At 38.4% G+C, this 25,942-nt stretch overlaps 1 protein-coding gene across 1 annotated transcript in view; it reads left to right on the top strand.

Annotated features, from left to right (window-relative positions):
• ACOT12 (acyl-CoA thioesterase 12) overlaps positions 1-25,942 on the top strand; it is a 56,378-nt gene that overhangs the window by 6,000 nt on the left and 24,436 nt on the right. The window contains exons 3-7 of the mRNA XM_036848918.1: positions 4,387-4,447; positions 15,186-15,287; positions 19,493-19,628; positions 23,917-24,073; positions 25,614-25,733. Of these exons, the coding sequence (XP_036704813.1) occupies positions 4,387-4,447; positions 15,186-15,287; positions 19,493-19,628; positions 23,917-24,073; positions 25,614-25,733 (576 nt within the window). The remainder of the gene's footprint in view (positions 1-4,386; positions 4,448-15,185; positions 15,288-19,492; positions 19,629-23,916; positions 24,074-25,613; positions 25,734-25,942) is intronic.

Here is a 25,942-nt window from a genome sequence, read left to right as displayed (position 1 = left end):
CATAAAAATTTCCCTTTCTTCTTTTCTCTTGCAATTTGATTTTTAAAGAAACCTGGTCATTTGTCCTATAGCGTTTACCACATTTTGTATCTGCTCATTGTATCCCTGTTTAACATGCTCACTGATGCAGGATTTGTCATTATTTCTATGCCTTTTCGGTGGGCAGAATTAGGAATTTTTTTAAGAGGTTACATTAATAAATCTAATAAACTACGGTTATATGGTTTTACTTAATTTATTTGATTTTATGTTTGTATCTCTTTTTTTTTCTTTCTGAATATCTTGATCCTAAAAGAACCATCCCAGACTAGAAACAGATGATCTTCTCTCTTCCTTTTTCTAAACATAATATAAGAAAAAGGAAGAGAGAAGATCATCTGTTTGTAGTCTGGGATGGTTCTCAAGGACCATGGGGTAGCTGCCACAAGTTTTCAAACCCTAAGTAGTCTGTCCAGTGAGATGCCCAGTTCATCTCTGAGTTAAATAAAACCACATGCATAAAGAAGTTATATCTCCAAAGCTAACCCAAAAGAAATTTTTGGTAGGCATTAGAATCATAGATATGGAGAGACCTTTAGAACTCAACCCAATCATCTCTTTGTACTGATAAGAAACTGAAGCCTAAGGCCCAGAGCCAGCCAAAGGACAGAGGACACTTAGAGCCTGGATCTTCTTATGCTCTATCTAGTGCTTTCTCCAACCCACTTCTTCTATCTTCGTGATCAGCAACCTTTATTGAACATCTCCTGATGCTTGTTCTCATAGGCAGCTGCAGTGTCAGTGAAAGAGCCCTTGACATTCTAGAGACTTGTAGATACAGATAAAAGTCTACTGGGTCTATTGACTAAGCACAGATACTAGCTATGTGATTTTCCCTGAAGTAGAAAAAGTTGACATGTGTTTGTATCTCAACACAATTACAGATTACTTAAAATCCAAACTTAATTGGGAATAGATTAAAGCACCATTATTAAACTTAGGAATGCCAACAGTATATTGCAATAAAACATCTATTATGTACTTTCCAATCCTAAATTCTGTAACTTAGACTTAACTAGTAACGTCATCATTAAAGTGTGGTTTGCCATTTGAACCATTTTGTGTTTGTGTTATCAGAAAGGATTTGTGGCCACTAAAATATATGGGACCAGCACCATTAAAAAAAGAAAATTGAAAGCTACATATAGAAAGCCATACAATTTGTTTAAATGCCATATTAATTTTTTTTTTACTATATTGATTTTTTAAAATATTTATTTACTTATTTATTTGGTTGCATCGGGTCTTAGTTGTGGCAGGTGGGCTCCTTAGTTGTGGCATGCAAACTCTTGGTTGCAGCATGCACGTCAGATCTAGTTTCCGGACCAGGGATCGAACCCGGGCCCCCTGCGTTGGGAGCGTGGAGTCTTAACCACTGTGCCACCAGGGAAGTCCCATATTAGATATTTTTTAATTCACAAATATATATTGAATATACCAAAAGTACTGCTCTAGCCTCAATAGAATATGTGAATGTTTATGACACAATACTGAAGTGTGGCAGTCAGTCTGGTAAGAAAGTCAGACAAATACATAGTCATCAGAATAGAAAGTATGATAGGATGCATGCCTAGGGTGAGATATAAATTCTGTGGGGTAGATAAAAGGTACATTTTGACTGGAGAACCAATGAGAGTTTCATGATGGAGGTAGTATTTAATGTGGGCCTTAAATGAGGTATAGATTTTTCATCTGGTGAATAGGAAAAGGACTTCACAAGATGAGGTACATGTAAGAGCCTAAGCATTGAGGTGGGAAGAATTGAGGGGTGCTTAGGAAAAGCCTGGCGTGCAGAGATGATGCCCCAGCAGCAGTGTGGGACTGGGTAACAGAAGACCTTGAATGCCATGCTATGAAATTGATTTTACTTGGGATTTTAGCAGAATGAAAAGCAGAATGTCTCCTACTTTTAAAGGAAGGGCAGAGGTCACAGAAGAGACAAAAACGTGGCAAGATGGACTTCTCTGGTGGTCCAGTGGTTAAGACTCAGCGCTTCCACTGCAGGCGATGCAGGTTCGAGCCCTGGTCAGGGAAGTTACACATGCCGCATGGTGTGGCCAAAAAAAAAGTGTCAAGATGAGTCCCCTCCTCAGAGTCTGACAGGCAGAGGCAGAAGATTTTGGTAGTATATGGGTACAAAGTACTACAGTAGCTTTGAAGAGGGACTCTCTGCCTCATGTTATCACTGTAAATCTCTGCTAGAAACTTTACCAAACAGAGCTAGGAAATCTAGGAGGAACAAATTTAAGGAAAAGAGAAAATTGGTTTGGGTTCACATGTGCTAAATGTGGGGATTCAGTTAAATTAGGTAATGTGTGTGCAAGCAGCTATCACTCAGCCTAGTAGGGCCTCCATAACTATTAGCTGAATCTGCTGAGAGAAGTTTGAAAATATGGCTTTGTGTTTCAAGAATGAGGTTCGGGCTAAAGATTTAGATTTGAGAATCATCTCTATAAAGATGATAGGACTGTGGAAGAGAACAAGGTCTTCAGGAAGAGGCTGAAATGAGAAAAAAACAAAGAGCATAAATTTGGTGGATGGCTACCCTTAAGGGATGGATTAAGAAAGGGAAATCAGTGAAGAAAACTGAGAATGAAGAGAGAACAGTATTTTGGAAGCCAAGGGAAGAGAAGGTTTCCTGAAGAAAGAGGTTGATTGATACTGTTAAATGAGAGGAGACCTTGGATTTAGCTGTTAGGAAGTGACTTCAGAGAGATCAGGAGTAAGATGTGGAAGCAACAGCTAGATTTGAGTGGCTGAGAAGTGAATGAGAGATGAAACCCCCAAACTTCGGAACCTGACAAAATCCTAATCCTTCAAGACCCATCTCAGATGTTACCTCTTCTATGGCTCCTTCCCTGACTTTTCAAATTAGTCACTTCTGGGTGCTTTTGCAATACTTGATTCTTTCTTCCTTTTGAAAAATTTCATAGCTTTGCACTTCATCTGTCTGCATCCTGGTGTCCCAAGTGAAGACTGGTCTCCTTGATGTCATCAACCTTGTCTTGTTAATCACTGTATCCTGAGGTCTTAGCTTAGTGCCAGGACTAGTTGTAACTCAGTAAACATTTGTTAAATGTATGAGCTGGAAAAAGAAAAAGATTATTTTAGGAAGTTTGAATATGGAGAAATATAGAGGAGAAGAGAAAAAAATGTTGTGATAGAATAAACTTGAGAGAAAGATTTTTAGCAAGGAAAAGCCTTGAACATTTTCACAGACTGATAAGGAGTCAAGGAAGGGGCAGAGATTGAGGGTACAAAAGAGGAAAGAGCTGCCTAAGCCAGGCCATGGTGCAGGAGGAAAGGTAAGAGCAGGATGGGATCAAGGGCACGGGTAAAGAAAGAGGTCTGGAAGAGATCTATTTTTCTTCCCCTGAAACAGAAGATTGAGAAGAATAGTGAGAATGTAGTTCAACTTTGAAGTCAGGGAGAAAAATTGAGGAGGCTTATATTGGATAGACCCTTAGGTGACTGAAGGGCCAGACACAAAAGCTTTGAAACAACTTAGGGTTACATGACCAGAGTCCCAGTAATAATGTGGAGTGAATGGATCATCTGGCAACATTGAGGGCTCCTGTAAACCTAGTGAAGGTATTGTTTGTTTGCTTGCTTGCTTGCTTGTATGTTTCCCATTTATTTGTTAACCAACATTTAAAAATATCAGTTGTATAGGTGTGCATGTGTGTTCGTTTTCTCTTAACCAAACAGCTGTGGTACAGTCAAGTATCTGTTGTAGATTTGGAAATCATTTTGCACACCATCTTTGCAAAGGCCGTTTTCTGTTAAAAAGAGGTAGTCAGCTAACTCTTGTGTGGTTTACAATAATCAGTATCTATTTTTTTTTTTTAAAAGGGCATTTCTTTTTTTTTTTTTAGAAATTCACGTTCTTTTATTTATTTATTTATTTATTTATGACTGTGCTGAGTCTTCATTTCTGTGTGAGGGCTTTCTCTAGTTGCGGCAAGTGGGGACCACTCTTCATCGCAGTGCGCGGGCCTCTCACCATCGCGGCCTCTCTTGTTGCGGAGCACAGGCTCCAGACGCGCAGGCTCAGTAATTGTGGCTCACGGGCCCAGTTGCTCCGTGGCATGTGGGATCTTCCCAGACCAGGGCTCGAACCCGTGTCCCCTGCATTGGCAGGCAGACTCTCAACCACTGCGCCACCAGGGAAGCCCTCAGTATCTATTTTTAGTGCTGTCTTGTTATGTTATTAATTTGAGTTTCTCATGCATGAACATTATCAGCATAAGGTGGAACTGTTCTATGGCACACACATTTAAGTGAATCTTCAAGTCTGAAATGAGATGTGCTAGAATTACTGTTTTTTTGTTGTTTTTTTTTAACTAGAGTTGGACAAGTTATAACCATCAAAGCGAAAGTTACTAGAGCGTTCAGCACAAGCATGGAGGTAAGAGGCTCCCTTTTCTTCCTTCTGCCTGTTGGTGCTCATTTCTTCATTGTTTACAGAGGAGAGAGGAGGAGGCCTGGAATAACTTGGAGTTCATGTGATTCTGAATTTCAGAAGGCCCTTGAATCTGTAGTCAGGCTCACAGGTAAATAATAAGCCTGTGTTTCCCTGCTACTAAAATTAAATGTGATGCAATGAACTATTTTTACATAAAAGGATATACACAAAGTAAACATACAAGGGAGGGCACTCTCTTGGTTCTTTGCCAGGTATAGGTTTTATTTCTTAATTATTCTGACTCTATTGCTATTCTAATTCTACTTGTTCTCTATCTCCTCACCTATACTGAAAACTAGCCCCATGATTAACTAGTTTTTGAAAGGCAGAGTAATTGGAGCAAGAAGGGAAGCTTAGATTTTTCTTTTTCGTCTACCTGGTTTTCTTTTCTTTATTATAGCTATGAATACAAAATTCTTGGGAGCTTTTGAAGTCTCTATCCAGGTTAAAATAGCAGGAAAGGAGTTCCTGGATCCCATATTGCAACTTGTTGTTTGCTCTGTAGCAGTCCCTTTGATCTCTGGGCACAAAAGACATGTAGGGACTTACATTCGTTTCTTAGGGATTCTTCGACAAAGTTTCACAGATTAGGTGCCTTAGACAACAGAAATTTATTGTCTCTGTTCTGAAGGCTAGCAGTCCTAAATCAAGGTGTCAGTACGGTTGCTTCCTTCCAAGGCCTATGGGAGAGAATCTGCTTCCATCCTTCCTCCTAACCTCTGGTGGTTTGCCAGCGGTTTGCTTCACCCCGATCTCAGCCTTCATCTGCACATGGTGTTCTCCCTGTGTGTGTGTGTGTGTATGTGTCCAAATTTTCCCTTTTTATTAAAAAAAATTTTGTTAACATCTTTATTGTAGTATAATTGCTTTACTAAGGTGTGTTTCTCCTTTATAACAAAGTCAATCAGCTATACATATACATACATCCCCATATGTCCTCCCTCTTGCATGTCCCTCCCACCATCCCTATCCCACCCATCTAGGTGGACACAAATCACTGAGCTGATCTCCCTGTGCTATGTGAGTACTTCCCACTACCTATCTATTTTACATTTGGTAGTGTATATATGTCCATGCCACTCTCTCACTTCGTTCCAGCTTACCCTACCCCCTCGTCGTGTGCTCAAGTCCATTCTCTATGTCTGCGTCTTTATTCCTGTCCTGCCCCTAGGTTCTTCAGACCCTTTTTTTTTTTTTAGATTCCATATATATGTGTTAGCATATGGTATTTGTTTTTCTCTTTCTGACGTACTTCACTCTGTATGACAGTCTCTAGGTCCATCCACCTCACTACAAATAACTCCATTTCGTTTCTTTTTATGGCTCAGTAATATTCCATTGTATATATGTGCCACGTCTTCTTTATCTGTTCATCTTTCAATGGACACTTAGGTTGCTTCCATGTCCTGTCTATTGTTAATAGAGCTGCAATGAACATTGGGGTACATGACTCTTTTTGAATTATGGTTTTCTCAGGGTATATGCCCAGTAGTGGGATTGCTGGGTCATATGGTAGTTCTATTTTTAGTTTTTTAAGGAACCTCCATACTGTTCTCCATCATGGCTGTATCAATATACATTCCTACCAACAGTGCAAGAGGGTTCCCTTTTCTCCACACCCTCTCCAGCATTTATTGTTTGTAGGTTTTTTGATGATGGCCATTCTGACAGGTGTGAGGTGATACCTCATTGTAGTTTTGATTTGCATTTCTCTAATGATTAGTGATGTTGAGCATCCTTTCATGTGTTTGTTGGCAATCTGTATATCTTCTTTGGAGAAATGTCTGTTTAGGTCTTCTGCCCATTCTTGGATTGGGTTATTTGTTTTTTTGATATTGAGCTGCATGAGCTGCTTGTATATTTTGGAGGTTAATCCTTTCTCAGTTCCTTCATTTGCAAATATTTTCTCCCATTCTGAGGGTTGTCTTTTCATCTTGTTTATGGTTTCCTTTTCTGTGCAAAAGCTTTTAAGTTTCATTAGGTCCCATTTGTTTATCGTTTTTATTTCCATTTCTCTAGGAGGTGGGTCAAAAAAGGATCTTGCTGTGATTTATGTCACGTAGTATTCTGCCTATGTTTTCCCCTAAGAGTTTTATAGTGTCCAGTCTTACATATAGGTCTCTAATCCATTTTGAGTTTATTTTTGTGTATGGTGTTAGGAAGTGTTCTAATTTCATTCTTTTACATGTAGCTGTACAGTTTTCCCAGCACCACTTATTAAAGAGGCTGTCTTTTCTCCATTGAATATTCTTGCCTCCTTTATCAAAGATAAGGTGACCATATGTGCATGGGTTTATCTCTGGGCTTTTTATCCTGTTCCATTGATCTATATTTCTGTTTTTGTGCCAGTACCATACTGTCTTCATTACTGTAGCTTTGTAGTATACTCTGGAGTCAGGGAGCCTGATTCCTCCAGCTCCATTTTTCTTTCTCAAGAAAGTAGTGGAAATAACTACTACAGAGCAGAATAAAGCAAAAAAAATGAAAAGAATTGAGGACAATTTCCCAGACCTCTGGGACAACATTAAACACATGAACACACGAACTTTTTGTGTTTCCATAAAAATTGTGAAATTTTTTGTTCTAGTTCTGTGAAAAATGCCATTGGTAGTTTGATAGGGATTGCATTGAATCTGTAGATTGCTTTGGGTAGGACAGTCATTTTCACAATGTTGATTCTTCCAATCCAAGAACATGGTGTATCTCTACATCTCTTTGTATCACCTTTAATTTCTGTCATCAGTGTCTTATAGTCTTCTGCATACAGGTCTTTTGTCTCCCTAGGTAGGTTTACTCCTAGGTATTTTATTCTTTTTGGTAAATGGGAGTGTTTCCTTAATTTCACTTTCAGATTTTTCATCATTAGTAGATAGGAATGCAAGAGATTTCTGTGCATTAATTTTGTATCTTGCTACTTTACCAAATTCATTGATTTGCTCTGGTAGTTTTCTGGTAGCATCTTTAGGACTCTGTATGTATAGTATCATGTCATCTGCAAACAGTGACAGTTTTACTTCTTTTTTTCCAATTTGTATTCCTTTTATTTCTTTTTCTTCTCTGATTGCTGTGGCTAAAACTTCCAAAACTATGTTGAATAATAGTGGTGAGAGTGGGCAACCTTGTCTTGCTCATGATCTTAGTGGAAATGGTTTCAGTTTTTCACCATTGATAACAATGTTGGCTGTGGGTTTGTCATATATGGCCTTTATTATGTTGAAGTAAGTTCCCTCTATGCTTACTTTCTTGTGGGTTTTTATCATAAATGGGTGTTGAATATTGTTGAAAGCTTTTTCTGCATCTATTGAGATGATCATATGGTTTTTACCCTTCAATTTGTTAATATGGTTTATCACATTGGTTGATTTACATATATTGAAGAATCCTTGCATTCCTGGGATAAACCCCACTTGATCATGGTGTATGATCCTTTTAATGTGATGTTGGATTCTGTTTGCTAGTATTTTGTTGAGGATTTTTGCATCTATGTTCATCAGTGACATTGGCCTGTAGTTTTCTTTCTTTGTGACATCTTTGTCTGGTTTTGGTATCAGGGTGATGGTGGCCTCGTAGAATGAGTTTGGGAGTGTTCCTCCCTCTGCTATATTTTGGAAGAGTTTGAGAAGGATAGGTGTTAGCTCTTCTCTAAATGTTTGACAGAATTCGCCTGTGAAGCCATCTGGTCCTGGGCTTTTGTTTGTTGGAAGATTTTTAATCACAGTCTCAATTTCAGTGTTTGTGATTGGTCTGTTTGTATTTTCTATTTCTTCCTGGTTCAGTCTCAGAAGGTTGTGCTTTTCTAAGAATTTGTCCATTTCTTCCAGGTTGTCCATTTTATTGGCATATAGTTGCTTGTAGTAATCTCTCATGATCCTTTGTATTTCTGCAGTGTCAGTTGTTACTTCTCCTTTTTCATTTTTATTCTACTGATTTGAGTCTTCTCCCTTTTTTTCTTGATGAGTTTGGCTAATGGTTTATCAGTTGTTTATCTTCTCAAAGAAACTGCTTTTAGTTTTATTGATCTTTGCCTATCGTTTCCTTCATTTCTTTTTCATTTATTTCTGATCTGATCTTTCTGATTTCTTTCCTTCTGCTGACTTTGGAGTTTTTTTGTTCTTCTTTCTCTAATTGCTTTAGGTGTAAGGCTCGGTTGTTTATTTGAGATGTTTCTTGTTTCTTGAGGTAGGATTGTATTGCTATAAACTTCTCTCTTAGAACTGCTTTTGCTACATCCCATAGGTTTTGGGTATTCGTGTTTTCATTGTCATTTGCTCCTAGGTATTTTTGGATTTCCTCTTTGATTTCTTCAGTGATCTCTTGCTTATTTAGTAGCGTATTGTTTAGCCTCCATGTGTTTGTATTTTTTACAGATTTTTTTCCTGTAATTGATATCTAGTCTCATAGCATTGTGATCAGAAAAATTACTTGATACAATTTCAATTTTCTTAAATTTACCAAGGCTTGACTAGTGACCCAAGATATGGTCTATCCTGGAGAATGTTCCAAGAGCACTTGAGAGGAAAGTGTAATCTTATGTTTTTGGATGGAATGTCCTATAAATATCAATTAAGCCCATCTTGTTTAATGTATCATTTAAAGCTTGTGTTTCCTTATTTATTTTCATTTTGGATGATCTGTCCATTGGTGAAAGTGGGGTGTTAAAGTCCCTTACTATTATTGTGTTACTGTCGATTTCCCCTTTTTATGGCTGTTAGCTTTTGCCTTATGTATTGAGGTGCTCCTTTGTTGGGTGCATAAATATTTACGATTGTTATATCTTCTTCTTGGATTGATCTCTTGATCATTATGTAGTGTCCTTCTTTGTCTCTTGTAATAGTCTTTATTTTAAAGTCATTTTGTCTGATATGAGAATTGCTACTCCAGCTTTCTTTTGATTTCCATTTGCATCGAATATCTTTTTCCATCCCCTCACTTTCAGTCTGTATGTGTCCCTAGGTCTGAGGTGGGTCTCTTGTAGACAGCATATGTACGGGTCTTGTTTTTGTATCCATTCAGCCAGTCTATGTCTTTTGGTTGGAGCATTTAATCCATTTACATTTAAGGTAATTATCTATACGTATGCTCCTATTACCATTTTCTTAATTGTTTTGGGTTTGCTATTGTAAGTCTTTTCTTTCTCTTGTGTTTCCTGCCTAGAGAAGTTCCTTTAGCATTTGTTCTAGAGCTGGTTTGGTGGTGCTGTATTCTCTTAGCTTTTGCTTGTCTGTAAAGGTTTTAATTTCTCTGTTGAATCTGAATGAGATCCTTGCTGGGTAGAGTAATCTCAGTTGTAGGTTTTTCCCTTTCATCACTTTAACTATGTCCTGCCACTCCCTTCTGGCTTGCAGTTTCTGCTGAAAAATCAGTTGTTAACCTTATGGGGATTCCCTTGTATGTTAATTGTTGCTTTTCCCTTGCTGCTTTTAATATTTTTTCTTTGTATTTAATTTTTGATAGTTTGATTAATATGTGTCTTTGCGTGTTTCTCCTTGGATTTATCCTGTATGGGACTCTCTGCATTTCCTGGACTTGATTATTTCCTTACCCATAGTAGGGAAATTTTCAACTATAATTTTCTTCAAATAATTTTCTCAGTCCCTTTTTTTTCCTCTTCTTCTTCTGGGAACCATATCATTCGAATGTTCGTGTGTTTAATGTTGTCCAGAGGTCTGTGAAATTGTCCTCAATTCTTTTCATTTTTTTTTGCTTTATTCTGCTCTGTAGTAGTTATTTCCACTATTTTATCTTCCAGGTCAGTTATCCATTCTTCTGTCTGTTATTCTGCTATTGATTCCTTCTAGAGAATTTTTAATTTCTTTTATTGTGCTGTTCATCATTGTTTGTTTGCTCTTTTGTTCTTCTAGATCCTTGTTAAATGTTTCTTGTATTTTCTCCATTCTATTTCCAAGATTTTGGATCATCTTTACTATCATTACTCTGAATTCTTTTTCAGGTAGACTGCCTATTTCCTCTCCATTTGTTTGGTCTGGTGGGTTTTTACCTTGCTGCTTCATCTGCTGTGTATTTCTCTGTCTTCTCATTTTGCTTAACTTACTGTGTTTGGGGTCTCCGTTTAGCAGGCTGCAGGTTTGTAGTTCCCATTGTTTTTGGTGTCTGCTCCCAGTGGGTAAGGATGGTTCAGTGGGTTGTGTAGGCTTCCTGGTAGAGGGGACTGGTGCCTGCATTCCAGTGGATGAGGCTGGATCTTGTCTTTCTGGTGGGCAGGACCATGTCCGGTGGTGTGTTTTGGGGTATCTGTGAACTTATTATGATTTTAGGCAGCCTCTCTGCTAATGCGTGCATTTGTGTTCCTGTCTTTCTAGTTGTTGGGCATAGGGTGTCCGCCACTGTAGCTTGCTGGTCATTGAGTGGAGCTGGGTCTTAGCATTGAGATGGAGATCTCTGGGAGAGTTTCTGTCATTTGATATTATGTGGGGCTGGGAGGTGTCTGGTGGGCCAATGTCCTGAACTCGGCTCTCCCGCCTCAGAGTCTCAGGCCTGACAGCCGGCCAGAGCACCAAGACCCTGTCAGCTACACGTCTCAGAAAAAAAGGGAGAAAGAAAGGAAGGAAGGAAGGAAGGAAGAGATGGAGTGAGGGAAGGAGGAAGAGAGAAAAAAAGAATAAAATAAAATAAGTTATTAAAAATAAAAAAGTAATTAAAAAAAGAGAGAAAGAAAGAAGAGAGTAACCAAACCAAAAAAGAAATCCACCAAGGATAACAAGCGGTAAAAACTATAGTTAAAAACAAACAAACAAAACGGACAGTCAGAACCCTAGGACAAATGGCAAAAGCAAAGCTATACAGACAAATCACACAAAGAAGCATACACATACACACTCACAAAAAGAGAAAAAGGAAATATATATATATATATATATATATATAAATAAAAAAAGGAAGAGAGCAACCAAATCAATAAACAAATCTACCAATGATAATAAGCTCTAAATACTAAACTAAGATAAACATAAAACCAGAAACAAATTAGATGCAGAAAGAAAACCCCAAGTCTACAGCTGCTCCCAAAGTCCATCGCCTCAAATTTGGGATGATTTGTTGCCTATTCAGGTATTCCACAGATGCAGGGTGCATCAAGTTGATTGTGGAGGTTTAACCCGCTGCTCCTGAGGCTGCTGGGAGAAATTTCCCTTTCTCTTCTTTGTTCGCACAGCTCCTGGGGTTCAGCTTTGGATTTGGCCCCGCCTGTGTGTGTAAGTTGCCTGAGGGCGTCTGTTCCCCACCCAGATAGGACAGGGTTAAAGGAGCAGCTGATTAGGGGGCTCTGGCTCACTCATGCTGGGGGAAGGGGGGGTATGGAAGGTGGGGCGAGCCTGTGGTGGCAGAGGCCAGTGAGACGTTGCAACAGCCCGAGGTGCACCGTGTGTTCTCCCAGGGAAGTTGTCCCTGGATCACGGGACCCTGGCAGTGGCGGACTGCACAGTATCCCGGGAGGGGAGGTGTGGATAGTGACCTGTGCTTGCACACAGGCTTCTAGGTGGCTGCAGCAGCCGCCTTATCATTTCATGCCCATCTCTGGTGTCCGCGCTGATAGCCATGGCTTACGCCCAACTCTGGAGCTCATTTAGGGGGTGCTCTGAATTCCCTCTCCTCACACACCCCGAAACAATGGTCTCTTGCCTCTTAGGCAGGTCCAGACTTTTTCTTGGACTCCCTCCCAGCTAGCTGTGGCACACTAGCCCCCTCCAGGCTGTGTTCATGCAGCCAACCCCAGTCCTCTCCCTGGGATGTGACCTCCAAAGCCCAAGCCTCAGCTCCCAGCCCCTGCCCACCCTGGCCGGTGAGCAGACAAGCCTCTCAGGCTGGTGAGTGCTGGTCGGCACCGATCCTCTGTGCGGGAATCTCTCCGCTTTTCCCTCTGCACCCCTGTTGCTGAGCTCTCCTCCGTGGCTCCAAAGCTTCCCCCCCACCCACACCCCCGTCCCTGCCAGTGAAGGGGCTTCCTAGTGTGCGGAAATTTTTCCTCCTTCACAGTTCCCTCCCCAAAGTGCAGGTCCCGTCCCTATTCTTTTGTCTGTTTTTCCTTTTTTCTTTTGCCCTACCCAGGTACCTGGGGAGTTTCTTGCCTTTTGGGAAGTCTGAGGTCTTCTGCCAGCATTCAGTAGGTGTTCTGTAGGAGTTGTTCCACATGTAGATGTAGTTTTGATGTATTTGTGGGGAGGAAGGTGATCTCCACGTCTTACTCCTCTGCCCTCTTGAAGGCGCCCCCCCCAAATTTTCCCTTTTTATAAGGACATCAGTCATATTGGATTAGGGGTCCATCCTACTCCAGAGGGATCTCATCTCAACTAATTACACCCTATTTTCAAATAAGGTCACGTTCTGAGGTACCAGATTTGGTGAGGGACACAAATCAACCCATAAAAGAACTATTTTGGCAATAACCACACCTGTGGTGATGGCTTTACCCTGATTTAATCACTTTCCCCCAGTACGTTTATAAACAGAATAGAAAAAAACTTGAAGAAATCAGAAAGGTAATAAAAACTTGTGGATAAAATGAGCTCTGTCAAAGACAGTTTATGATGGTGCCTCTGGATCCTGATTTCTCAGCTATGGGGCTCTTGAGCTTTGCCTCACAGTAGCCTCTGGGTCTGGCCTTTCTCCTGAGAGACAGCACTCTCCTTTATATTCAGCCCATACACAGATGAAAGTTCCCTTTCTTTTCTCCTTTCTTCCTATTCCCTGATAGCAGCTAGAATTTCCAGAGGAAGTTTGACTAAAAGCTAAGAAAAGAACCCAGGGAGTTTGAAAGCACAGATTTCTGATCTTAAGAAAAATAAATGCTAGCCCCATCTAGGGCTAATTTAGTCCCTCTACTAAGTTGTGGTCTTCTATGGCCTCTATGAATGTGTTGTGTATTCACTGAGGTCTGGCTGGAGGGAACACCAGATTCCTAGCGCTGTATGAGCTCTTGGAACTGTTTACCTTACAATAACTGTTTCTTCCTCAGAAGCTGTTCTTTTCTGGCTTTGTCAGATTTCACCCTACACATGCTCAGACTGGTATCAACCCAAACACTCAACAGGAACAATATGCAGATACCTGGGAATTCTTTCCTTTTGTAGCTCCCTCCTTTCTGGGACAATCTCAGCTGCCTTGATCTCCTTGATTTCTGGTTCTTCAATTCAGCAAGTTTCCATTTCCCCTCCTTGGTCATAGTCTGGGAATTACCTGCAGGCTGAGAACCCAGGAAATGCAAGTGCTCCCTTCATTTATCTCCCTTTCCTTGGAGATCACAGGTCTGTGTTGCCTGCTGTCCTGTGTGTGAAAATAGTTGCTTCCTATACTTGGTCCAATTTTCCAGTTGTTTTCATAGGATGTAATTCCAATCTGACTCACTCTGTAACGACACAAAGTGAAATTCTCCCTGGCATATGTTTTTGAGACATTTGGCCATCGTACATAACTAAATTAACTGTTCTAATAGAAGACAATGTTTGGAACTTGTTTTAACTCTCCAGAATTGTTGCTTTGTTTTTACTATTAGTTGTCTATTCTATTTTTCATTTGCCTATTTTTCTGAAAGTAGAAAGCTATGTGGGGTTGAGAGTTGTTGGGGGTTGAAAATGGATGGTTTAAATTTGGTTAATCACCATATAGCTAACTTACGTTTACCATGCAAATACTAATTTGGTTTCATAAGTTAAGTGAATCACCGATTGATGATTATTTTTGTGCATGATGTACTTGGCGAAGATGTAGAAATAGATATTATCATTGATAACACAGTGCTGAACTAAGATGCCCGAGGTTGCCCACTATTTCAAGAAGGTAGTATTATTTCTCTGGGCTATGTTCCCGAGTTTACCTACACTTCTGCAGTGTGTGATCATGAGGACCAGAGCTTCAGAGTTCTTCACATGGGGAAATCCAGTCTACTGTGGTGTCACCATAAAATGTCTCAACTACTTTCTTGCTATTCCTGAAAAAGAAAACTCCTGAAAGAGGAAACAAAGCTACAAATAACATGACTACAAATAACATTCTGTCCATGTCAACTTGGTTATAAAACTCAGACTAAAGATTAAAAAAAAAGTTATGGTGCATCTCTCCGATGGGCTATAAGGAATTCATTAATATCTTGTTTTCAAAACCACATTTAGATTTAAAAAAAACAAAAAAACAAAAAAAAACCCACATTTAGTAATAGTGGGATTAGAAAACGCTTATCATATAAATGCCAAAATATTTCGTTACAGTATAAAATTGTAAATACAGTATGATAATCTTTTGTGTGTGTGTGTATACACACATACAGACACAACTATATACATATAGATACATTTCATACATATGTATGAAATGATATTAAACTGGAAGAAATTTTATATAAAGGTTAGTAACTATTCATCTGAGTGATGGAATTACTGATAATATGTACGCTTGATTGTCAGATTCCATCTTTATCATTTATCTATTTTTAATCTTACCAAATCTTCCATGGTAAAATATATATTTTTCTATAATCAGAAAAAAAATATTTTTCCAATTTTATAGAAAATCATTAAGAGGACAGTATTGGTTAAAAGTAAATTGAAATGCTGGTTTTATTCAAAAAACAAAACAATGGTGAAGTGCATAAATGAATTTTGAATGCTGCAGTCTCATCTGTTGTCTAGACGGCTGAAAAGTTTTGAATTTATTTTTCTTTCCTTTTTAGATCAGCATCAAGGTCACAGTACAGGACATGTTCACTGGCATTGAGAAACTTGTTAGTGTGGCTTTCTCTACATTTGTAGCCAAACCAGTTGGAAAAGAAAAGGTAAATTTCTTTGTGAAGAGTATCTAGCATGTAATTCAGGGACATATCAACAGAAGTATCAGCATCAGAATTATTATGGAATAAGGAACATTTCTTTTTACCGTGAAATATACTTTCCCAAGATTTGTTACTCACCAATACTTATCATAATTTTCACCAATATTTATGTGGTAATATCATAGTATTAACTGCTTTAGAGAAAATGAGAGATGTAGCCAGTTTGTGAAAGAGAAAAAAAACATTGTGTTTTAAATGATCTGAAGGTCATGTCAGTTTCCCCACAATATTGCTTGCTGGTTTAGTTCTTTTCTTTTGTGGTTATATAACTCAAAATTGAGTTAAAATATTTTTTTAAAGCAAGAGCATTTTAGCCAGCAGTTGTGTCTTATGGTCCAATCACTTTTTCATACCTAAAGGAATAATGTCAAAGTTGCTGAGTTATTGAAGTTTAAACATAAGCTGCAGGGCATATAGGGTAAAAACACCCTTAAAAGAAATATGTTGGCCTGATGTGGGTGCCCAGTGGGCTTGCCTGGCTTTGGCCCAGAGCAGCGTGTCCCTTGTCTGCTGTGGACTTACTCATAATTTCTTGGCTTTTCTTTTTAGGGTCAGAGTGCCTAGGGGAGGATCCGCATTTAGTCTAAGCATTATTTTTTTTACATTTTATTTATATAGCTAGTTTATACAGCAAGTTCTTATTAGTTATCTATTTTATACATATTAGTGTGTATATGTCAATCCCAATCTCCCAATTCATCCTACTGCCACCCCCCCACCCACTCTTTCCCCCCTTGGTGTCCATAAGATTGTTCTCTATGTCTGTGTCTCTATTTCTGCCTTGCAAACCGTCTTATCTGTACAATTTTTCTAGATTCCACATATATGTGTTAATATATGATATTTGTTTTTCTCATTCTGACTTACTTCACTCCGTATGACAGTCTCTAGGTCCATCCGCGTCTCTACAAATGACCCAATTTCATTCCTTTTTATGGCTGAGTAATGTTCCATTGTATATATGTACCACATCTTCTTTATCCATTCATCTGTTGATGGGCATTTAGGTTGCTTCCATGACCTGGCTATTGTAAATAGTGCTGTAATGAACATCAGGGTGCATGTGTCTTTTTGAATTATGGTTTTCTCTGAGTATATGCCCAGTAGTGGGATTGCTGGGTCATATGGTAATTCTATTTTTAGTTTTTTAAGCTCCATACTGTTCTCCATCGTGGCTGTATCAGTTTACATTCCCATCAACAGTGCAAGAGGGTTCCCTTTCCTCCACGCCCTCTGCAGCATTTGTTGTTTGTAGATTTTCTGATGATACCCATTCTAACTGGTGTGAGGTGATACCTCATTGTAGTTTTGATTTGCAATTCCTCTAAGAATTAGTAATGTTGAGCAGCTTTACATGTGCTTCCTGGCCATCTGTATGTCTTCTTTGGAGAAAAGTCTATTTAGGTGTTCTGCCCATTTTTGGATTGGGCTGTTTGTTTTTTTAATATTGAGCTGCATGAGCTATTTATATATTTTGGAGATTTATCCTTTGTCTGTTGATACGTTTGCAAATATTTTCTCCCATTCTGAGGGTTGTCTTTTTGTCTTGTTTGTAGTTTCCTTTGCTGTGCAAAAGCGTTTAAGTTTCATTAGGTCCCATTTGTTTATTTTTGTTTTTATTTCCATTACTCGAGGAGGTGGGTCAAAAAAGATGTTGCTGTGATTTATGGCAAAGAGTGTTCTTCCTATGTTTTCCTCAAAGAATTTTATAGTGTCCGGTCTTACATTTAGGTCTTTAATCCATTTTGAGTTTATTTTTGAGTATGGTGTTAGGGAGTGTTCTAATTTCATTCTTTTACATGTAGCTGTTCAGTTTTCCAAGCACCACTTATTGAAGAGACTGTTTTTTCTCCACTGTATATCCTTGCTGCCTTTGTCATAGATTAGTTGACAACAGGTGTGTGGGTTTATCTCTGGGATTTCTATCCTGTTCCATTGAACTATATTTCTGTTTTTGTGCCAGTACCATATTGTCTTGATTACTGTAGCTTTGTAGTATAGTCTGAAGTCAGGGAGTCTGATTCATCCAGCTGTGTTTTTCCCTAAAGATTGCTTTGGCTATTCGGGATCTTTTGTGTCTCCATACAAATTTTAAGATTTTTTGTTCTAGTTCTGTAAAAAATGCCATTGGTAATTTGATAGAGATTGCATTGAATCTCTGGATTGCTTTGGGTTGTATAGTCATTTTCACAATATTGATTCTTCCAATCCAAGAACATGGTATATCTCTCCAACTGTTTGTGACACCTTTGATTTCTTTCATCAGTGTCTTATAGTTTTCAGAGTACAGGTCTTTTACCTCCTTAGGTAGGTTTATTCCTAGGTATTTTATTCTTTTTGTTGCGATGGTGAATAGGATTGTTTCCTTAATTTCTCTTTCTGAATTTTCATTGTTAGTGTATAGAAATGCAAGAGATTTCTGTGCATTAATTTTGTATCCTGAAACTTTACCAAAATCATTGATTAGCTCTAGTTGTTTTCTGGTGTCATCTTTAGGATTATCTATATATAGTATCATGTCATCTGCAAACAGTAAAAGTTTTACTTCTTCTTTTCCAATTTGTATTCCTTTCCTTTGTTTTTCCTCTCTGATTACCGTGGCTAGGACTTCCAAAACTATGTTGAATAATAGTGGTGAGAGTGTACATACTTGTCTTGTTCCTGATCTTAGAGGAAATGCTTTCAGTTTTTCACCATTGAGAATGATGTTTGCTGTGGGTTTGTCGTATATGGGCTTTATTATGTTGAGGTAGGTTCCCTCTATGCCCACTTTGTGGAGAGTTTTTATAATAAAATGGGTGTTGAATTTTGTCAAAAGCTTTTGCTGCATCTATTGAGATTATCATATGGTTTTTATCCTTCAGTTTGTTAATATGGTGCATCACATTGAATGGTTTGTGTATATTGGAGAGTCCTTACATTCCTAGGATAAACCCCACTTAATCATGGTGTATAATTTGTTTAATGTGTTGTTGGATTCTGTTTGCTAGTATTTTGTTGAGGATTTTTGCATCTATGTTCATCAGTGATATTGGCCTGTAATTTTCTTTTTTTGTGATATCTTTTTCTGGTTTTGGTATCAGGGTGATGGTGGCTTCGTAGAATGAATTTGGGAGTGTTTCTCCCTCTGCAATTTTTTGGAAGAGTTTGAGAAGGATGGGTGTTAGTTCTTCTCTAACTGTTTGATAGAATTCATCTGTGAAGCCATCTGGTCCTGGACTTTTGTTTGTTGGAAGATTTTTAATCACAGTTTCAATTTCATTACTTGTGATCAGTCTGTTCATATTTTCTATTTCTTCCTGGTTCAGTCTTGGAAGGTTATATGTTTCTAAGAATTTGTCTATTTCTTCCAGGTTATCTATTTTATTGGCATAGTGTTGCTGGTAGTAGTCTCTTAGGATGCTTTGTATTTCTGCGGTGTCCATTGTAACTTCTCCTTTTTCATCTCTAATTTTATTGATTTGAGTCATCTCCCTCTTTTTCTTGATGAGTCTGGGTAAAGGTTTATCATTTTTTTTAATCTTCTCAAAGAACCAGCTTTTAGTTTTATTGATCTTTGCTATTGTTTTCTTTGTTTCTATTTCATTCTGTTGCATCACATTTCCAGGTTTCTGGAGGTCAGTTAGAGCTTTATTCTGACTTATTGATTTTTTCAGTTTGCTTATTAGACAATGTTTTCACCATGTGTTGAAATTTCCAAGTTGGGAATATCTCTTGGTACATGATAGCTTTCTCTAGAACATCTTTATTCTCTCCCTTTGATAGATTAATTTTGCAAAAGGTAGAAAGCATTTCTTGATAAGAATTTAGTGGAGTCAAAGTCCCTCTCCTCACTCATTAATCTGAAGAATTTTTAATTTTGTAGTTCTGTTGAAAATTTTTTAAATCAGGGAAAATTAATATTTGGAAAACTTTTTAAGGCACATATTATATGAACAAATAATTAAGTCTATGTTGATTTTTTTTAGTTTAAAAAATATTTTAAGAAAAAAATTAAGTCAAAATAAAATGTGTATATAAACACCCATAAATGCTCTATTTACTTTGAGTTAGAAAACAATGTAGCATATCATTTGTTTTTGCAAAATTCATGTTGTGCTTTTATAATTTAACACGGCAATGAAAGATAAATGTTTTTCTTTCTCTAGATTCATTTAAAATCAGTCACACTTCTAACTGAACAAGATCATGTGGAACATAATCTGGCTTCTGAGAGAAGGAAAGTTCGATTACAACATGAAGATACTTTTAAAAACTTGATGAAGGAAAGTGGCAAGTTTGATGGTCAGTAAATCTACTTACAGGAACTTTAATTATATGACTGTGGCCTAGCATGTGATCTATCCTGGAGAATGTTCCATGTGCACTTGAGAAGAATGTGTATTCTGCTGCTGTGTTGATCCTTTCCAGTAATGAGAAAGAAAACCAGAGATAGAATAACCTCAATTCAGGTCAGAGTTCCTGACCAGAAAATGTGGGATAAATGTAAAATTGTCCAAGCAGAATGACACAATACTTAATGAACATCCAAAGTACAAGAATTGAAATTGACCTCCAGATGAGTATGCCCCTACTTGGAAGCCTGTAGAAAGGGTGACATTTGTTTATTGTACTTAACATGGGTACACAGCCAGAGCTGTGAGCCTAGACTGGTCTCTAAACCTGGAAGAGCCCTATTTCCCCATTGATTGGCAATTACCTCCAAATAGGCATACTTCTGCACCAAGGTCCCCTATACTCAATATATTTCTGTGTAGATGTCATAGCTGATGCTTATACACATATGGCCTGCCCTAGTACCCTCCTCTATGTGTCCCAGTGTAGGCCATGTATGTCTTCATAGGAATCAAGTAGCTTTTTCTTTAATTATCCCTCAGAAAAGGAGTTGCCTTATATTTGAGTCTTTACAATGTCTCTCACAGTATAAGGTCCTCTCTTAATTTTTTATTTTATCCTGGTAACACAATATTCAAACAAGTATGCACCTTTCTTTTTTTCATTTAACAATATAGTTTACAGATAATTTATATTAATTTATTTTGAAACAAAAAAGTACCATTTGAGTAAGAGAAATTAACCTTAAAAAATCTCAATCAATACTAGTTTTGGATGTTTATAGAAAATTATCTAGTGAAATCAGTACTTAAAAAAGAAGTTGGAAGGGATTTAAGACTTCATATGCTTTTTAAGGATCACTTTAGGAAGCAATCCAATTCTGATTACAGCACTATGGTGGACTTGGAGTCTGAAAAACACTAAAATTTCTGGATGAAATATTTACAAACATCTTTGCAAACACATCTCAGCAGGCAAAAAAATAAGAGAAAGCCTTGAAGTCCACAAATGATTAGAAGCACAAATTCAGCAGTGTAAGGAGATACAAGAGTTGGCATTTACTCAGGAGGAACCTGTATGTGCCAGACCTAGAGCTGTGTTTTAATGGGCCTTCCAGGGCTCAGGAGACACAGCCAGGTGGAAGGTTGGATCAAGGAACCATACCTGGAGCTGCAACACCCCCAAAATGATACCCTCAGTGGGTCAACTGGAAAAATCCCACCCCTCAGAGAGCTCTGGTAGGGATGCTTTCCACTTAGCCCTAGGTGGAATGGAAAAAAACTGTTTCTCTTTGAGGATTCAATCACAACTACATTCTCAAGCAGATTTGGTGTCAGAATTCACATAATTTGTTTGGCCCAAAACAGACCAAGTGATACTTAGTGTGAAGTGGTACTGTGCTACGTACCCACGGGTGATCTGCAGCCACAAATGCAAATCCTCTGTGAAGAAATGACTTTAAGCCCAGCCCTTAAGAACTGTCACAGATAAAGATCCAAGGAATGTGAGCTCCTAGTCAAAAATCATAAAAGACAAAAATAAGTCACCTAAATCCAGAAAAGCACCAGATCATAGAATGAGGCCCACAAAGACTACAGACACTGAATTTACCATATAAAGAATTTGCAGTAAGAACATTAATATATTTTAAGAAAAGAGTATCAAAAGTATTATATAGGAACAAGAAAATGACCTAGACTACTTGACAAAGAAGCAAAAGGAATTTCTATAAAAAAGAATATATAATAATTAAAATTTGAAACTCAATGAGTGGGACTTCCCTGGTGGTGCAGTGCTTAAGAATCTGCCTGCCAGTGCAGGGGACACGGGTTCGATCCCTGGTCTGGGAAGTTCCCACATGCCATGGAGCAACTAAGCCTGTGTGCCACAACAACTGAGCCTGCGTTCTAGAGCCTGTGAGCCACAACTACTGAGTCCACATGCCGCAACTACTGAAGCCCACACACCTAGAGCCCATGTTCCTCAACAAGAGAAGCCACCGCAATGAGAAGCCCATGCACCACAACGAAGAGTAGCCCCAGCTCGCCACAACTAGAGAAAACCCGTGCACAGCAATGAAGACCCAATGCAGACAAAAATAAATAAATAAAAATTAAAAAAAAAACTCAATGAATGAATTAAACAGTATCTAAGACAGTAAACTGGAAAAGTATATCTGAAGAAGTTACCTAGAATGCAGATGGATAGACAAAGAAATGGGAAATATATAAGAGAGATTAGGAGACGTAGAGAATGGAGTAAGAAGTCTAACAAGCATCTAATCAAAGTTCCAGGAAGAGAGGAGAAAAAGAAAGGGAGAGAAGTAACATTTGAAGCAAACAACATTGACATTTCATTAAAGGGTAACATGAAAGTTTCATATACATATGAAAAGATGTTGGACCTCATTATTAATCAGGGAAATGCAAATTATAACCTCCATGAGACACTATTTCACACCCACGAAATTGGAAAAATTGAAGAGTCCACAATACTATTTAAGTGAAAATGGGGAGCAGTAGGAACTGTAATAAACAACAGACAGAAGTATAAATCAGTACAATCATTTTGTTACCTAAAAATATTCTGTTGTTAGTAAGGACTGTGAACATGGAATAAATCAGCAAAGTTAAGTTTATTCATCCATTCATTCATTCAATAAATATTGACTGAGCACCCACATTCTGGAATTTTATTAGAATTTAAAAAATTCAGTCCTTGCCCAAAGGAGCTTAGGATATAGGGGGTCAGATAATCAAAGATCACACAAATAAACATAAAATTATAACTGTGAAAGAAAGGTACAAGTGGGAGCTCATAATAGTGGGGTTGCTGTGGTCAGAGAAGGCTTTCCTGAGGAAGTAGTGACTGAGATGGGCCAAGAGAGAATAGGAGGTAAGTGGAAGAAAGTGTGGGTGGCCAGTGGAACTGCCGCTGACAGAGGGAGCACCATGGAGAAATGCCCTGATGTTGAGGGCAACATTTAGTTACAGGAACTGAAAAAGGGCTATTGTGGCTGGAACAAAGGGAGAGAGAGCTTGAGAGAGGAAGGGGTGCTAGGAGCAAATCAGACTAGCTGGGGCTGGAGAGGTAGGCATAGGCCAGCCAGGAAGGGAAGGGCTTGGGGCCATAGGAATGATTTAGGTTCTTCTAATAAGCCAAGGGGAAGTCACTGCATGTTTTTAAGCAGGGGACTGAAATGATCAGTGGAATGAAGGGGAAAAAACATAAAAGAAAAATACCATCAATTAATGAAAAATATAATAATTAGATCAGGAAATGGAGTTAAATCTCTGTAACCGCTCTTCTCTGCTCACTTATATGTGACTGTGATAAGGAAGGCTCCATTCCCAGTTACCGACAACAGCCAGGCATGTCTGTGCTCTCACACTGAAAGCTCAGCTGTGCCTCTGACGGTACAACCAGGATGGTGCCCTGCTCTGTAATTCTTTCTCCCACCTCCTCAACAATAGCACGTGAGATTTAAGCCTAGCTGGTGATTCCCTTGATGATGCAGGCAATATAACTGAATACGTTTTACTGCTTTGCCGCCAAAGTAAATGATTTCTCCATTGTTGAGAGTCAAAACCAATTGGTCAGTAAATGAAGCAGATATGATTCAAAAGAAGCAGAAAGACACTAAGAAGTACAATGTATTGTGTCTTTTCTGTTTGTGACTGCATTCATTACAAAACAGTAACTATGGGAGGCTATATTCCCATTCTGAAGTTTATCATACAGCAAACTATTCCAGATTTTCAGTGTCTGTGGCCCTTTAAAGCTCAAATCGCTTTCTTTTTAATAACTTTATTAACATACCATAAATGGCCCATACTTAAAGTGTACAACTTGATAGGTCTTGAGACATGTATACCCCCGTGAAACCATCACCACAATCAAGATAATAACATATCCATCAATCCCCAAATTTCTTTCTGCCCTGATCTGCTCTGATCTGCCCCTCTTCCACCTGAAGCAACTCAAATTTAAACTTAAACATTCTTTTAATCAAAATTCTGGTTGACTTGTAAAACAGGTTGGAATACAATCTCTAAAATGCCCTTTCTGATCTGTGGTCTTATTCAATTCACTGTAAATAAAGCCTATTCATTCCTTCAGGAGTTTTAAGTCTTTGGTAATAATTTAATTTTTCTAAAAATCCCATGAGTTGAAGGAAAGGCTGTAGCCTCAGGTTCTACATTTAACTCCACCATCTTTGTTCACATCCACCTTTCAGATCCCACTTGTGATGAAGAAGAAGGAACGGTTTCCACGAGGGGCACCTCTGTGCAGAGCATTGAACTTGTCCTCCCACCCCATGCAAACCATCATGGAAACACATTTGGTGGCCAGATCATGGCTTGGATGGAGATGGTGGCTACTATTTCTGCAAGGTTCTTGGTTTGGACCTTTGGCTTGTGATCTTGAGACCAGTGGGGAGAGGACAGAAGGGTCTGAGGCTCAGCTATTGGGCAGTCAAGGAAACGAGTAGAGAATAATGTTGCCTTTTATCAAAATGAGAGAAAATGATAAGTCATTTTCCTGTTTACCTTAGAATTATTCTGTCCTTTTTTTGAAGGTGAATGTTTAAATTCTTGGTTCAAAAATAAAAATGAAATGACAGTTCTTATACTTGATTCTGAATTATGACTGTTGATCTTATGACACTGCAACTCCTTGTCACATTACTTATGACAAAGTAGATGCAGGATAGAAATAGAAGATAGCCTTTACACTTAAAAATGGTCAAGATACAAACTTTTATAAAGGCGGTTTACAATTAGGTCTGATCTCTGAAGGTGCTGGTTAGAATCATCATGGCCAAAGGATTAACTGAAACATAAGATGAGAAAGAGGAAAGAACTTAGAAAAGTACTTTTAAATGCTCCTCAGTTTCAAAAAGGGTTCCTTTATTCTTAATGGAGCCATGTAGGTAATTGAGCAGCTTTAAAGAACACTGTTCTCTGAAAATGCATTTGAACAGGATCTGCCCTTCCAACAATTTTTGTAACCACTGAAAATTGTTAAGGTTTTATTTTCCCCAAATTAAAGGAATTTTATTATTAATATGTCTAGTTATGACTATAATTAGAAACCTGTGGTTATCCTTCCTATAAATTGAGCTTGTTTTTAAAATGACATTGTCACTCTTAATGACAATAAAGCATTTGAACCTGTTCTATTGTAAAGGCTTACAATATAATTAACTGTGGCAGAGTCTGTTCACTTATTGTTGGCACAATTCTTTAGAGTAACTGGATGACTACAGTGGGAATCTAAAATGTAGAAAATTATGGAAGTAACTTTCTGAGATTAAATTTTCTTTATAGATTTCCAAAACTCCACACACCACAAAAATCGTAAAATGTATTCTTTGTAGCCTTTCAGGCTTTGTGCAGCAATCCAGGTAATTTTTCTTTGGGGGAAAAAAATTAGTCTTTGACATGCGGGTGAACTCAGGTAACAGTGAAGCCAAGGAATGCATGTGAATGGCACCAGCTGACAGTTCTCTTCACTGTGCCCCACTCCAACCTGGGAGTCACAGCTTTCTGCGATTGTAGTCATGAACTGTCAGGAGGAAAAAAAATCTCTCAAGTTAGAACAAACGACAGTGGTTTCTTTTTTGGAGATACTTCCATAGGGCACAAAACAAGAGCAGGACGGTCACCACAAGAGCAGGAGCACCAGCATCTTGGTAAAGACCCCACGGCCTGGGGACGTGTGGCATTTCCTACAATATTTGCAGGTAATGTACAGGGCCACTCTCAACACACACAATCCAGTTATTCATTTCCCTCTGAGCTAAAAGAGATATTCATTTAGAAAGCACCCTGAACACTGGTCTATTGCGTCCATTAAGCAAAGCAACAGTTCCTGAAAATATTTTGGAGAATGATCACTTTCTTCTCTCTCTCCTTCCCTTTGTTTCATCAGCCGCCTGTGTCGAGCGCATCCCCTTCTGAAGTCCGTGGACATGTTTAAGTTCCGGGGACCATCTACAGTTGGAGATCGTCTTGTCTTCAATGCCATTGTCAACAATACATTTCAGACCTGGTAAAGCATGTCTGGTGCTCTTAGGCTGCTATAAATGAATTCAAACTTGCACATAAGCAATATTTTTTGTTTTATTTCAATCTGGAGGTAAGTATAGTGACTACTTTAAAGAAATCAAGTTCCTTCTAATTTTTTTAAAACTTCACTTAATCTTCGAAATCCATAGACACACATTTTAACTCTCTGTTCCACTTCAGGCCTCCTTACAC

This window comes from Balaenoptera musculus, chromosome 3 (genome assembly GCF_009873245.2).
Source record: "Balaenoptera musculus isolate JJ_BM4_2016_0621 chromosome 3, mBalMus1.pri.v3, whole genome shotgun sequence".
Taxonomy (NCBI): domain Eukaryota; kingdom Metazoa; phylum Chordata; class Mammalia; order Artiodactyla; family Balaenopteridae; genus Balaenoptera; species Balaenoptera musculus.
This window is presented reverse-complemented; position numbering and strand designations above follow the sequence as displayed.